This window comes from Ixodes scapularis, unplaced genomic scaffold, assembly GCF_016920785.2.
Source record: "Ixodes scapularis isolate PalLabHiFi unplaced genomic scaffold, ASM1692078v2 PGA_scaffold1__304_contigs__length_218370807, whole genome shotgun sequence".
NCBI classification, from domain to species: domain Eukaryota; kingdom Metazoa; phylum Arthropoda; class Arachnida; order Ixodida; family Ixodidae; genus Ixodes; species Ixodes scapularis.
Window position 1 is genome coordinate 99,702,624 of NW_024609846.1, and position 15,558 is coordinate 99,718,181.

Sequence of the window (15,558 nt, forward strand, 5' to 3'; positions counted from 1 at the left end):
AATGAAACTTGGCACACTTCGTGCACAAACTTAGTGAACATCTCACTCGCCTCCAAATATAATCTTTCCAGCCGTTCCGTTTACAGCGACGAGCGAAACAAATTTCCCACTCAGAGCAATTATGGTGGCGGCCGTCTTGCTTTTCGAAAAATTACTCCAACCCCTTTTTCGGCCGCAACTAGAAAAAATACCCCTAATAACGACTCAATCTCAATACGCCTCGCAAGTGGGCTCATTTTCGTCTTCTGCGCATGAGAAAGGAGGCGCGAAGGCGGGAGAGGAGGTTGATGACGATTCCGGCTAAGCTCCGCCCTCGCACATGTCGGGGAGGCCGGGGGGTAAACAAACATCGGCGTCGGCCATGGCGGCCGTGCTGTAGCGGCGACCGCGAGTCTTTTATTTATTGTAGCCCGGTTAAAATTTGCCGAGTTCAGAAGATCGAGCAGCTTTGTGCCCCTTACGATTCCTCCGTTGTCTGCTAGAAGCATTTCGAAGATTCCAAGATGAAGACGACGAAGAGCATCAAAAGAAGGCCCTTGCCTAGCCTCGCGATTGAAACGCCGGTTGCGCCGGTCACTGCGAGACCGCCGCCCGATTGTACCGGTAAGTTACCTTTTATCTTGTTCTTCCTTTACGAACACAACAGATTTTGCCTTCTAGCAGGTCTTTATAAATCTTGTGTGGCGGAGTCGATAGGCGCTATTAATCGAAAAACAGCCGAGAATGTAGCGTTTTCGCGATCCTCCGAAGCCCATCTTCGCAGGTGATATTTAGGAATATATACTCGTCATTTCGACTCGAAACTCCACGGAGGTCCTAAAAACTATGTTCCGTTTCATTTTAAGTGCGATCGAAGTTAAATCTACATGGGCGAGTCCCGAGCTTTGATCATAGCTGCCATGCATGTGCGATCTTGCAGTGCGTTCTCGCGTTTGTAATTTTCGCTTCGTTGCAGTCTACGGTTGTAATCATGGCACTGTAGAAAAGCACAGAGCTCAAAACTTACCACAAAAACGCGATCGTTTTTGTTTTTTTTTTCTTTCAGGAATGAAATTGGAATGGCTGTTACGTGCAATACAGTGAACCAACTCGGACAGTACAAATTTGCCGTTTCACATTAGCCAGTATGAGTGAATTGCCAACGAAGTACCGATGCCGCCTTTCTGCAAAATGTGTTGCGCAGTGTATCTTCGAACAAAATCGACGCTGTCAGTGTCTGACGTGTTTTTATGTGTCGCTTGTCTCCTTTTTCGTTTCCATATCAAGATGAAAATTCGGATATCGTGCACTATCCAAGCCTAGCAAATGAGCGCCCCATGGAATTGACACGGGAGTAAACTATGGCTAACATGTACATATTTTTGTTTTGTTCGCTCAGCAGACTGGGTCAAGCAAAAGCCAGTGTGTAAGTGACAAACTTTCTAACATCATTTGTCATTTCTAGGTCCCAGATGGGCTGTTGACATCCAGAAACACTCCTACAGATGGTGGTCATACAGCGATTGTGAAGAATGTGAAGACAGTCCCATTTGGATCCACATTCCTAGTCCACTCATTGATAATCTTTCCTTGTTGCATCAATGCCCAAATATGCCAGGCACTGAGTGACTACTCGCATGTGTTAGTGATGGTGGCATGCGAGGCTTCAGTATTGTCGCTGCACATAGGGCTCACCCTCACACCAGAGCTGTTGGTGGTGTACCTTTCCATGGAATTGTTTGGTTGATCCCAATTTCCTAGAAACGTCAATATTCAGTTTGGTGTGCCTTGCAGCTGAAGTAGATTTGTCAAGGAGGTCTCGTCTCTTTCCTGGGGGTAATACCATGTCAGCTGCTTTGCATGAGCCACTTGGAAACTGTTTGGACTGCTCTAAAGCACTTGTAATTGACCTTACCTGTTGTGTCCATGCTAATGCTGAAATGTAAAGTTCACTGAACCAAGTTTTACTAATGAACCAAAACAATCAGTGGAAAGGGTGAATGGCTTTATTTGTTTCCTCGAAGTATACACTGTTTAATACATGATGCTGGCAACGCTACTTTCATTAGCAGACAACTTAGTCTACACTCTGTTTCACGACAGCTTGGTGAACTGTGGAGGCTACGGCTTGTGCGCCCCAGTAAGAATGTCGGAGCGAGGCGCATGGCAGCATGTCACAGGAGCGTTTGTGTCACCGCGCCAAATGCAAGGACCACCCACCAGAACTGGCTGTTGTCTGCTCAGAAACCAAACAACTTCGGATGGACGTCCACTGCAGCAACATTACCGTCCGCTAGAGTAGCGAGCTCTTCAGTAACACTTTTATGGGGCAACCACATGCTCAATTTGCCCATGAATCTGTGCTAATGCTAGGGCGATGTTTTGAGCGGAAGTGGTCGATTCACGGCTACGATTGTTCGAACATCGATCATAAGCCATGTTTTTCTCCAAAGTGTTGATCTATATAAAGTGTCGTTAATAAGTAACATATGTCTTAGTCTTTCTTCAGTGTCGTGTAGTGTTGTGGCCCGAAGAATCCGACGGCAACACTACTAAAAGAAGAAAAAAAAAAAAAAAAGCCTAGAACTATGTTTTGTCGCAGATGGCGCTCTTGCTGTGGCGATAACGAGGACTCGACCGTGGAGTGTTGTCACGTGCCTGGCTCCAATGCTCTTATTGGGTCGCAATGTTTGCCAAGTGACCGTGAAACGGAGTATAGTGTCTTACCTGTACACGCTATAAAACAAATGAGATGCCAGGTGTAGCCACTCTCGCAGCTGTAGCCCTTATATTACTGCTTGCTATGCTGTTTGGAAAAATACATAAAAAAATCAGTTTCCAAAGCCAAATCTAATTTTTTGCACTCTTGCATGTTACGAAAATAAAAGCATCACGCCTGAACACCAACATCTGTCTCTAAATTATTCCTTGCTAAAATGAAAAATAAATATACTGTGAATATGAACCAATACAATCTCAAACAGGTTTAAGAATGGATTCAATAAATAATTACTTCAATCTGCAAGCTTGAAATCAAGTATGCATGTGCAATAAATACCCTGGTCTTTCGACTATCCCCGTTGACACTTGTTTTCGAAGGATAGGGACTTTGTCAATTTCACGGCAGTTCAAGCATTGGTCAGGCAACATGCTCGTGTTTATAGTTTCGGCTGTGCTATAGGAATAACAAAGGCGAGTTGTGTATTGCTGAGTCAAAGCAGAACTTTCTGGCCTAAAAGGCTTCTTAAAAATGCACTAAAGCTGGTTTTGACTTCATAATTACATGACTTGAACATAAACTACTCACTTCACCAAGTCTAAGGATTCACAAATAATCTGTGAACATGTATTCTGCTTTTATCTTCATTCACCTATGAAACTGATTGCGTATATAAAATATCCAATCAGTCTTCCACACCTCCCCATTGCGAAAAGGAAGAGGGAGATTCGTTGGCTTTTTTTTTCTCGCCAAAAAGCAGAAAAAGAAAAGGAAAAGGTTTCAATGTGCACATTACGTTGAAGTGGGACAGTTACGGAAACAAATTTTGCATCTTCAAAGTTCATGAAGTAGGCAGATTACTTTCAAGTCATCAGAGAATAAAGTCAAACAACTTCAGCTCGCCTTCAATCAGATCTTCCCTTTAGATCCAGGGACGTTTCACCTTCATAAGGTCATCAGTACCAATTGGCATCCATTTAGGACTGTAATGGTAGATGTACAAGCTTGACCTCAAGGTCGCAGTGCCCTCCTTTCATGTGCTTGCAGTGTGACCCCCTCGTGCACTTGGTCCCAGATGGTGAAGCTGGTGCTGGACAGGATGTCGTCCCCTGTAAAAGAGTCGTCCCAGTAGTCAAACGATCCAGATACATCCTTGAGCAGCGTATTTGTCCTCCCATGCCATTACCAACTTAAAATCAGTGAAAGCCTATTTTGAAGCAACAGAATGCATACATGAACATGTCTATTCCATTCCCTTCGTACCGAACACCTGCCAGCATCCAAGGGATGCAAATCAAAATAAATAACATGGCATTATTTGCTCTTTTGAGACTCCTTAAACTTAAACCAACTCAAGCACTACCACAATTTTAAAGCTGGGAACTTTGAGGACACCTCTCCATATACTGAGATTACATGCTTGTCCCACTCCTGGCTTGTCCTCATCCTGGCTTGTCCTCAGCAGGGTTGGCCAGCGTGTTCTCATACTCCTGGGTTTTTAGTCTTGGAAGTTAAAGCTTTGGTATTTGTCACTGCTTGGTTGCTGGTAGATGCTGGAGGAAGCTCGTACTGTTACTTTGAAACATCAAGTTTACAAATTGAGCACTAACCCATATTGATGGCCGGATACAGAAGCTAGATTTGTCATGTCAAGGAGGTTGTCATAAAACAGTGGGCACGGGACTGAACATAGCGGCGGAGTGGGCGACCGAGGCGCATTCGGGAGTATCGAAGAAGACAAGGTGTGTGAGTTTTGCGCGAAAGCAGGACGATCGGCCAGAAATGTGAGAATGTGGCGTCGAGAGAACTTCAACCAGGCTGACTCCATGACTGTTATCTGAGCCACATTAACCAAAGGAGAAGAGAGAGTAACAAGTGAACGACACTCTACGGCCGAGGAGGTAATTGACCAGGTTATTTCACCCAAGCACCACAGTAGTCATTTCAACGACCAAAAAAAAAACAACGTCCAAACATCAGCACAGCAATACCAGCAGCGTGCCAAGGAATCGGGTGGTGGGTATGTTTATACAATCTCAAACTCGATCTGCCTCAACGGGCGATGACTCTCCCAGCAGTAGATGACCGCTAGCCTGGGGCCCTTAACGTGCATCACGTAGTAGTGATACACGACCGCACGCCGGTACAATGCTCATCCAGATCGAAACAGGCAAATGTGGGGCTTGAACACACGATCCTGGGTTCTGCAGCGCGAGCTTTCACTCCATATTCCCAGAGCTGGTGCGTGGAAGCCCCCTCGGCCACCAATTCCCCGGTGCCAAGGAATAACATATAATAAATGACAACGGTACAGTGGTCTGCAACAGGTAGCTTTTCAGTGCCTTGAGCAACCAGGTTGAGATAACGTGACACTTTCCTGCCGTATGTGGCTTGCAAAATAGAGATGTATAAGTCATAAAGCAAGTAATATGAATTTTTTTTACTAAAGATATCAGCATTTGTATTTGGCTTCCACAACTTCTGAAAGCTACCTCTGAGTGCATAGAGTGGTCACTTCATAATCTTACCTCCATGGAGAACTTCCCAGCTGGTAACGGGGCCGTGAAACGCAGACCCCCTGGAAGTCGGACAGGCGCTGAGGGCATTACACAGGGCCTGCAACATGTCCTCCGAGCAGAGGGTCCTTTCAGTAGCCCGGCAGCCGGTGGATTCTGTTAGAATGATGGGGTAGGGGGAATACAAGCACTTGAAGATTAACGGACCTAAGAAAACTAGAAGGCAGGTACGAAAACATGCTACTCGCCCCCGCAGCGTTTGCCTCACTGGCGCTTTATGGTGAAACAAATCAGCGGCGAGCGACTGATGGAACACGCGTCAGAAGAACAGTGCGTCTTGAGTTGAACACCCTAGGACGGCGCTTTATCGCACGCGTGAAGCGTTGGCTTAGCCAGGTTTTTTTGGGGCCGGGGGGGATCTGGGGTGCGAAGTCTGAACCCCCCTCCCTCGCTACGCGGCGAGGCCACTGGCATGAAGTGACATCGGGGCGCTATCACTGCTAAAATACGCTACCATCGAACACCGAGTCGTGACTGCGAAGTTTATGACCCACATACAGATATTCTACCACACTATCTGTTTGGACAAGTGGCATACAATCTGTCGCTGGGGGGAAAGACTAAAAACAGACGACTGCGCACTCGGCTCGGTCGTATCACACCGATCGCCTAATCCGCTACTTTTCCGTAACATTCCCTTTTACTTCGCTATACTCCTTTCACGTGCAACTGAACTGTTCGTGAATGATGTGAAGTGAACAGAGACGACGTAACTCACCCCAGCGAGCGCCATGGCGCGGTTCTCCGGGTGCCAGCGCTGCGGGAGATCGGCCTTCGAAAGCTCGGCAGCCCGTTCAGCTCGACGAAGAGGGCTGTAGCTACACTTCGATGGTTCACGGAGACACCGAGACACTTGCTGGCGAAAAGGGGTCTCCGCCAAAAAGTAGAAAGGCTCACTCGCGTCGCACATCACCGTGCTGAAGTTGGGGGGGGGGGGGGGGGGGGGGGGGGGGGGGGGGGGGGGCTCACATCAACATCCGACCGCCGGAGACCGCGCTTCGTATGTTCCCAGGGTAAATTCTTTCGCGTCAAACGAAGTAACGTACATTTGGAGGTATTTCCGGTCTCTTTTTTCCGTGTGCCGAGTCCTCGTTCAATCAGTAGCAGTGGATTTCCGAGAGCCACAGAAAAGGCCTTTCGCAATGGCTGCGGAGAAAAGGCGACACCGCTTTGTTTACCCCCGAGCTCCCGCCCGCAGCCATCCTCCAATCAGAGCGCGGCGAGGTAACGTCACGCCACCGGCCTGCGCGAAAGAGCAGACGGCTTTCCCTCCGTATATATAAGAAGTGGAGAACAGCTAAGTGCCCTTCTGCCCCAGCACTCATGTAAGTACGTCACCCTCAACGTATCGGCTCAAAAAGCAAAAGTTTCGTCCGTGCGCGCTTCCGCCGCTACAGCTTCGCATGCGAAAACCCGAAAAGGCGCCGCAGGCTGCTGAATGCGCCTCACTGTCGAACGCCAGCTCCTCCGCTAGTGGCGCTGCGCAGCTCGACGCTCGCCCTCCCGCGGCGGGAATGGGAAGCGCTCTAGTGAGGGTCCCACGATTCTCCTGCTCAGCGGGCACGGCGGAACTGCTCGCGATCATGGCTCGCGAAATGTCATTTCCGAATGCAAACAACGCTCTTCACTGTCCCAATGTAGTGCTGCAGCCGGTATGGGATTTTACCTTACTGGAGAGTTTTAGTGTTGCGCATAGAAGCAAACGCAAGTGGTGTGTGTTTGCGTTAGAGTTGCGTGCCCCACGCTATGCGTGCGCCTCTTCGCCATGCGCCATCCAAGACCGCAATTTCGGGCTCCGCGCACGCGCAGGTGGAATACGCAAAGCTAACGCAAACACACAGCGCTTGCGTTCGCTCGTATACGCAATACTAAAACTCACTACTGTTTCGCCGGCTTCCAATGCCAACGAAACGTGCTGCAGTGACCAGACGTGCAAGCAGGTAGGCGTTCCTTCCAACTGGAAAGGCTGAGATTGGCAAAACGACGGAGCATAAAAATGAAAGTAACTAAATCTTATAAAAAGATTAATAATTAAAAAAAATAAGCTTTTTTTATTTTTGGGCGTTTGGTCTGGAGGGATATTGGAGTCGATTTTGGACGTTTTGCCGATTGTCAAAAGTCGCGACTTTGATAGCAAAATATACTGTACCCCCAGCTAATGTGTTTTTACATGGATTTCTCACATTAGCTAGAATGTTTTAATTGACTTTAGACTATTTTTATTTTATTACTTCGTAATTAAAAATGCTAGAATTGGCACCAGTGACGATAATTACCACATTTTTGATTGTCATATTTGTTCCCACGTTTGAAATTAGATCATAAGCAAAAAATTATATTAGAGCTTCAAAAATTACGTATTAAAATATCTGAATTTTAATATTATTATTATTGACACAAATCGCGGCAATGCATGCCCCCGATTGAGGCCAAGATCACGAAATCACGTAATTTAACCATAATAGTCTTTCCAGAAAGGTATATATTTGTTTTCTTTTAGCATATGAAAAACTCTAGCATCGTTATCAAGATAGACAAACCGTCAAACACTGGAGGAAATATAAAGTCCTACCCTTCATGCGGTGCTATAAAAACACACACACACACACACACTTCAGCTGTCTGACTCGGATTCCGTTTTTGGGTTGTTGCAGTGACAACAGCGTTTATTAATTTATACGTTTTGTGGGCATACTGTAAAAATTGGAATTATTCTCTCATTCTTGTGCTGTGAATAATGTTAAACCAATTAATAATCTAAACACCCCAAAACCCCTCAAAAGGCCCGCAGTTCATTATTTCCCATGAAAATTACCTGAGCGAGAAAAGGCAGCGAGAACGCACAAATATCAGCACGGATTTTTTCAATAACCACAACTACAAATATCAGCCTGGATCGAACATGTATGTCACAAAATAAAGCTTCCGCGAACAACTAGTCTAACTAAATAATTACGATGTGACAGACCTCCTGAGGTATGAAAGAATCCGAAATTAAACTTATATCGAGAAATTAAATCCAAAATAGTGGTTAGTTTCGGTTTCGCTCCAGAATTAAAACATGCCTCCTGGAGTAAGTATTACGCTAAACACCGTGCTTGTATTCAGAATAAAGAGGTGACCTGCGCTCATAACACAATAGCTTCCTAATATTACTATAAATAATTTGTGTAGCTCAATGAAGTCAGCACACTAGACAGGCTCAGCAGCGGCACGCATCTCCGGCACTCACTATAACCGCCATTTTGGAAAATGAGTGGCGCCACCTATAGACCTTTCCAAAAAGAGAGCTTTGGCCGCCGCCATTTTGCGAATCGAGCGACCCCTATCAGCCAGAAATTTCCGGCACCCGCCTGAGCTGTGGAACCCCGGTCAGCGTTACTCCCCACCTGCATTGTGCATTCGGAGTTCGCCGGCTTTCCTAGGAAGTTTTTACTTTATTTGCCTGTTTAGGATGCTTACCCTTTGTGTGTTTTCTTCCACTGTGAGAACCAGGGAATACCAGGGCTCGTAGCCTACTCGGCCTTCACAGGAAACGAACGAAGAGAGCGAACGTCAAGCAGCTCGCGACGCAGGCAGTTCGACGTTCTTGGAGGATTATTTATGTTGAGATAATCTCCAAAAAGCCTTCTCGGCTATGTTCCGGGTTTTCGCGAAAAATAGCTGATAGGGTCGAGTCCGGGTTGTGGCGACGGAATAGACACGTTTGTACAGTTCCTTTGAAGCTGTGCGAAAAAGCAGCTTTCTTCTAGATGTTCCCCAAAACACACCGGATTCCGTCCGATTGTCGTGAAGTGACTATCGGCGATTGTGGACACTGTATATTGGACATGCTGTGTTATTTGATACATTTCTCAAGTCCTGTTGGGATAACGCGGCACCGTGGAATGCGTACAATATATCTATATGTTGCTCGATTGATGATACTCCTTGAATTTCATGTTGTGGGCGGGGAATATCCATGCAGTTCGGATATCCTGTCTGGTCAAATATTTTCGACGGCTGCGACCTTTGTAAACTGACACAGCTGAGTGTACGGTGCCGTAAAAAGATCAACATAAAAGGAAACAAATTTTCCAGTTGCATTTGTTCTGTCGCGCATGGACTCACTAAAACAGCTTTCATTTCTTCGTTTTTTGTTCCCAGAAAATAGTACAATGCATGCTTAAAAAACCCCAAAAAATTCTATTTACCATAGAACACGAAATAAAAAACAGAACGCGGCAATTTAGCCGCCAGCAGCGCCCGGAAGTGCACCTACGCAGGCTGCCACTGACACTGACGAGAAACTCCACAGCTCAGCGCAGTCGGGGAACACTGACGTACACTCTCAAAACCAGGGATACGCGCTGTAAATCGCTTCGTTCGAGACTGCCGCTGGAAAGGTCTACAGTTAGTTGGAGTCGCGTGCACTGACGTCACATCGCATACTTTTGACCGCCATGTAAAAGGAGGAGAGGGAAGCTGCGTTTTGTAAGAAGTTGGAGTGACAGGTGAATCTCCTATAACCTTCTGGGAGGAGAATAGCGACGTCTGTGCATATCCGGGAGGCACAAAGAAGGATCCTGATAAAAGGGGAGCTCCTTCTTCCCCTTTTCTCTTTTCTCTGGAAGTCTTTGAAGGGCTCTTTCAATTGACCTTTTTTTTTTAGGAGCGTTCTGCGCACGCGCGAGCGCCCGATGCCAAGCGGCGGAAGTCGGCACGAAAAATCGAGGAAATTCGAAAGGAGGCTGTGGATCAGCGAATAGAACACGTAATTGCAGTATATGTATAATTGAGTTACACAAAAAAAGAAAATGGACGGAAAGAAAAACACGACGTTTGGGTAGACGTCACGGATTCCCCTCTTTAAAGTCGGGTTGGGCACACGCCACAGCTCAGAGAGCGAAGAAACTGGTAGCGTAGCTCCCATTATCGCTTGGTAGCGCAGGTAGGTCACTTTTTCGAGTTTTAGTTTGTGCAGCCACCGCCTTGTGCCGTCAGTGTGGGGAAAGGTCCATTACGTCATGTGCAAGCCACGTATGTGTCACGTGTGAATGACGTCACGTTGCACGTGACGTCATTCAAGCGCTCCGATGACCACCAGAGACAAATCCGGGAGGTCTTTGTGCCTCCCGGATTTGCACAGACGACGCTATTCTCCTCCCAGAACATTATAGATCGTAATGGATTAACCCGACACTGAAAATTCTTACCGCAGCACTTTCCCTCTTCTCCTCTTACGTGGTGGTCAAAAGTATGCGATGTGACGTCAGCGCCAGCCGCCAAAAAACTCCTCTTGCATCGTTCGCGAAAAAAAGAAATGTTTATGGTGGGGGGGGGGGGGGGGGGGGATATTCATTGGACGCCATATTTGAGGGCGCTGTTTAGAGCGCATGCTCAGAACAAGCTCCCAATAATAGGCTGTTAAGACCGGCAATCTTGATGGTGCGGAGAGCACGTTGCAAAAGAACTGTGGAAGCTCGCTGTCAGCACGCGCTCATCAGTCGCGCACTCAGCTATGGCCGCCATTGAATACTCCCTATAGACCATTCCATTTAGCGCTCTCTGGACGGCACCATTTTGTTCGACAGCAGCGCCCTCTCCATACATCCGGGAAATTCAGCGGGTTCGGCGGGGTAAAACGAGAGAGAGGGCACGCGCCCGACTCCGCTAGCAGACGACAAAACGGGAGGTTGCCACTCTCCATCTTTGGGCTGTATCGGCGGGCTGTACGGAACATCAAACTCTCGCTCGTGGCTGCCGTTGTGAAGTGGTTCGCGTTCTTAGAATAGTTATGGCTACTCCAAAATCAGCCTAGAGCTCTCTGTTGTTCTATTTCGGTAAATGATCAACTGACATATCTTTTTTCCGTTACTTAAATAGCAGTTGAGTCAGCCGGCAGTACTACCCTCAACTACTGCGTGTATTGCGGCAGGAGAGCACGTTTTAATTTATTATTTCAGACATCCACTCATGGTCGCTAAAGGCCTACACCAGTACGAACTTTGTATAGTAAAAAAGGTACAGCCACCGGATTCACTTTTCGCCGGAGAGACCGGCCAGTGTGACACAGTTTTCCCTATGTTTTTTTTGTTTGTTTTTTTATTTGCACGCAGATAACAGCGCAATTGGACTCTGTTAGTCTTATTTATCTAGCATAGTAATACACGATAACTGGCATGCCAAAATCTGCGCATCTGCGCTTGAACTTCCCAAAATGACGCGATTTTAAACAGAGTTTGTACTCCAGCCGGATGCTAGGTACTGCTCACTCGGCGGAGCAGACGACATACGGGCGAGATGGGGAGGGCATTTTTTTCTCTTTTTACCGTCTGTGCTATGACCCTAATGCAGAGCTGGCAGTAATGTAATTACTGTAATGAAATTACAGTGATTTAATTACTTGTTCCGGTAATTAGTAATGTAATTCATTACTTTTTGTAGCAGGTAATTTAGTAATGTAATGAATTACTCCAGCGACGGTAATTGTAATTAAATTACCTTATTACTTTTTCGCACCAGGCATATTTTTTGTGTCCACAATACACAAGGCGCCTTTCTTTTTATTTTACTTTTTCTTTTTCCTCTAGACCTTTCCAAAAAACGCTCTTTGGCCGCCGCTATGTTGCTGATGCTAATGCGGCTGGTGCGACTCTCGCGCCCGCTATCAGCTAGACATTTTCTGCCACTCTCTTGAACTGTGAAAACTCGCTCAGCGCGATTCTCTACCTATGTTTTGCGGTTTTGCATTCGACGTTTTCTGGCCCCTCTTGAAAGTTTCCGCTTACTTTTTTTGATGCAGACTGCGTACCCTCTCTGTGTTATCGTCCACTGTGAAAAATAGGGCTGGTAAGTGCCTTCCATTCGGGCTTTTCCGCTCGACATTCTCGGGAAACGAAGGAGGGGAAGTAGGTCGAACCAAGGCTCCTGGTGGAACGGCCCTCAACGCGATTTTGCGAACAATGACAAGTGTTCTCCCCCTCCCAGAGATAATCCGCGTAGGGTCCTCAGTCATTTCCAAAAATAGTTGTCCAGGTTGGAGTGGGAAACGGATCAGTCGCGTGCGTTCCTCTGTCCACCGGTAAACATGCAACAGAGAGTTCTAGCTGCGTGCCATGAACTGTGCAAATAATGTAAATAAAGTTATCTGTAAAAGGTAGTTATCAATAGCTCCTTTATATTTAAAAGTATACAAAAGTAATGCGAAAGTAATGTCATTACTTTTAAAAGTAATTTGTAATGGTAATTAATTACTTTCTGGCTGTGGTAATTTGTAATGTAATTTAATTACATTTCAGCAATTTTCAGCAAAGTAATTAGTAATGTAATTTAATTACAAAATATGAGTAATTTGGCCAGCTCTGCCCTAATGGAACGGTCTATTAGCGGCGAGATGTTTCGGTGGCGCCCACGTTCGGTTACCTTTCATGATGTCATCACTTTGTGAACAACAAGTTCGATGGTGTTTGTAATGGGCATGGTGAAAGCCTAAAATCATAGCGCTCTCAAAGCAACACTGCCAACACCGTCAAAATTGAAGTTCTTACATTCCTCTTATTTGCGTCGATGTCAGCATTCCGCCAATTGTGGTGGGCCGACCACAGCGACGCTTTCGATAGCTCGCGCTCCTGGCTTGGAGACGGGCTTTTCTAGCGCGAGCACTCGTTCTGCGGAAGAACATTTCAAAGCTGCGATCTCGTGCTCTCGTGGTTGCAAAATTGGCTGCAGTCGGCGACGTGAGCGATCGAAAGCGTCGCTGTGGTCGGCCTGCCACGATTGGCCGAATGCTGACAATGACGTCGGCAAAGGATTGTTGTTGTTTAGCTTTACTTTACTTATTTTCTAGAAAACAACGATGGGTTGCGCGACCATGCAGGTCCGTAGGTCACCGTTGAGGGGGGAGGGGGAGAAAAGGAGAGAAGAAGAGAAGAAATGAAGAAAATGAAAGAGAGAGTGTGACAGTCATAGTGTCGTCATCGTTGTCATGTATGGATCAGGCGTATCATGGGTTGCAGTGCAATTGTTCGCCTAGGCGGAGGAAAAGCCGGACTGTCCCTGCGTATGGCGACTAGCACTCGGGAGTGAGGTTCTATGTCCATCTTCCTAGGCGGTTAGACCATCCTGGAACGTCAGTAGTGTCGCTATATTATGTCGCATAGCTGCGTGCGACTCAAGAATTTGGCTAGCGCTGTTAGCATTCTTTCCGCCTTGGCAGCTGTTGCTGTGGGCCTAATCAGCGCTTCCAGGGTGTCACTAGGGCATCCGAGGGCGGAGTAGGTTTGTCTTAGTTCGTCGCGCTCTTGTTTGTACAGGGGGCACACACATAGAAGATGCTCGTCGTCGGCGGTCACCCTACATTTACCGCTTGCGTCATCTCGGTGGTCCTTCCATTTTGCCAGGTAGGCGGGAGTGAAGGCGCTTTTGGTGCGTAACCTGTGAAGGACGGCTGTCTCGTTTCTCGTCAGGCGTCCGGGAACTTTAGCGGGTAGGGGTCCATTCTCGAGCTCCGGATTGCGTGCAGAGATAATTCGCCGCGTCAATAGGCGAGCGTCTGCGAAAGCGGGAACCTGAGAAATGGGGCAGTTTGGCTCGTCGTGGGCCCGGTCCGCGAGGGCGTCAACTGCTTCATTGCCCTCAATCCCGCAGTGAGATGGAAGCCACTGAAAGGCGATCGTCCATCCTCCCTTTTGGAGATTCTGAGCCTTGGCCATTACCTCCCGTGCGAGTGCAGGTGCCCTGTCGGGTTTCTCCAGGAGTCTTAGCGCCGCCCTAGAGTCCGTGAGCAAAACCAGGTTCCCCGGTTGTTTCCCATCCGTCATTGCCAGTCCCAGGCGGAGGGCTGCCAGCTCGGCTGTTGTGGATGACGCATGAAAGCTCAGCTTCTCCATTCTGCTGTGTCCTTCCGAGATCGCCGCAGCCGTAGCTGTTCTTCGTTGTGCTTTCACTGACCCATCTGTGAATGTCCGTGTCCATCCGTAGTAGAATTCTTCGATGTGCTGTGATGTGTGTTGATACGCTACTGTCGCTGGTGTTACTCTTTTCGGACCCATCTGCGCGATATTCATTTCGATCCTCACTGCGGGACGCTCACTGGGCGGCGGTGGAAGTGTAATGTGGGTGGTTGGGCACCCAGCAATTTCTTCAAGGAGATTGACGAGTGTCGCAAGATGTGCACGGCGAGTCGCTATGTTTTTCACGAGTGATACTGTGCTGGGAGTTTCTTGCATTCGTATGAGATGTCGTAGAGCCCGCTCTGTCGCTGCATTTTGCACTGTGTTTGTTCCCGATTCTACTAGTGTGTGACGCGATGATGCCGTCCGTGGGACGCCTAGACATATGCGCAGTGCCACTCTTTGTGCCCTTTCCAAGCTTGCCCACTGCCTGCGATTGAGGTCCAGGAGTGGGAGTGCGTAGGGCGTTCGTGCTTTGATCAGTCCATGGTAAAGTTGAAGCATCATTCGTTGTGAGGTGCCTCTTCGTACCCCTCCAAGGATGCGAAGGATGGACGTCGTTTTCTTGTTGTTTTTGAGGACTGTGCTCACAGCAGGTTGCCACGAGACTCTGTCATCTAGTTTGAGGCCCAGGTATGTTGCTTGCTTTACTATTGGTACTGGGGCCCCTGCAATCTGTAGAGACAATGTGAACTTGTACGTCCTGTGTGGCGCATTGAGCAAGGCTACCGATTTTGCCGCGGAGAGGCTGAGGCCCAGTGTCGTTAGAAAATGGTAGATGTTGTCCAGAGCTCTCTGCAGTTCCTTCTGGACGTTTTTCCTACAGCAGCCTCGGTCGGCCGCCCAGATGGCAATATCATCTGCGTAAACCGCCATGTGCACTGGGCGGATCGTCCGCTCGCCTATCCGGGCTGCTTGCGGGAGTGCCGCCAACGCCACACTGAACAGCAGCGGGCTCAGTACGCTGCCTTGCGGTACCCCTCGTGTCATACGTCTCACTGTGCTGCAGACACCCGCAGCGCTCACTTGTGCTTCGCGGCCTTCCAGGAACGCGCGGATGAAGGCAAGCATTCGGCCACCGATTCCCAGTCTTTTCAGCTCTGTCACGATGCTGTTGTGTTAAACGGCATCGAAGGCCTTGGAGATGTCGAGGAGAACTACACCTGTTGTTCGGTGTCGGGCCTTGCCGTCCTCCAACGCTGTGACCAGGTCAGCGATGGCGTCCGCTGTGCATCTGCCGCGTCGAAATCCTGCGTAGCACTCTGGCAGAGCTCCTACCGTCTCGAGATGGTGCACCAGCCTGCAGAGGATTATCCGCTCGAGGAGCTTCCCAACGCACGACGTCAGAGCT

The 15,558-nt window shown here is 47.9% G+C and overlaps 1 protein-coding gene and 1 long non-coding RNA gene across 2 annotated transcripts; both read right to left on the bottom strand.

Moving 5' to 3' along the window:
* Positions 1-1,967: 1,967 nt before the first annotated feature.
* On the bottom strand, positions 1,968-5,288 carry LOC115318319. The gene is made up of 2 exons (XR_005718013.3): positions 5,227-5,288; positions 1,968-3,807 (listed from the first exon to the last, which is right to left on the bottom strand). It is a non-coding gene; the product is annotated as an uncharacterized LOC115318319 (long non-coding RNA).
* Positions 5,289-13,397: 8,109 nt separating this feature from the next.
* LOC120849872 lies at positions 13,398-15,083 on the bottom strand. The gene has a single exon (XM_040222136.1). The coding sequence runs from the start codon at positions 15,081-15,083 to the stop codon at positions 13,398-13,400; it is 1,686 nt and encodes a 561-aa protein (XP_040078070.1).
* Between the last annotated feature and the right edge of the window lie 475 nt (positions 15,084-15,558).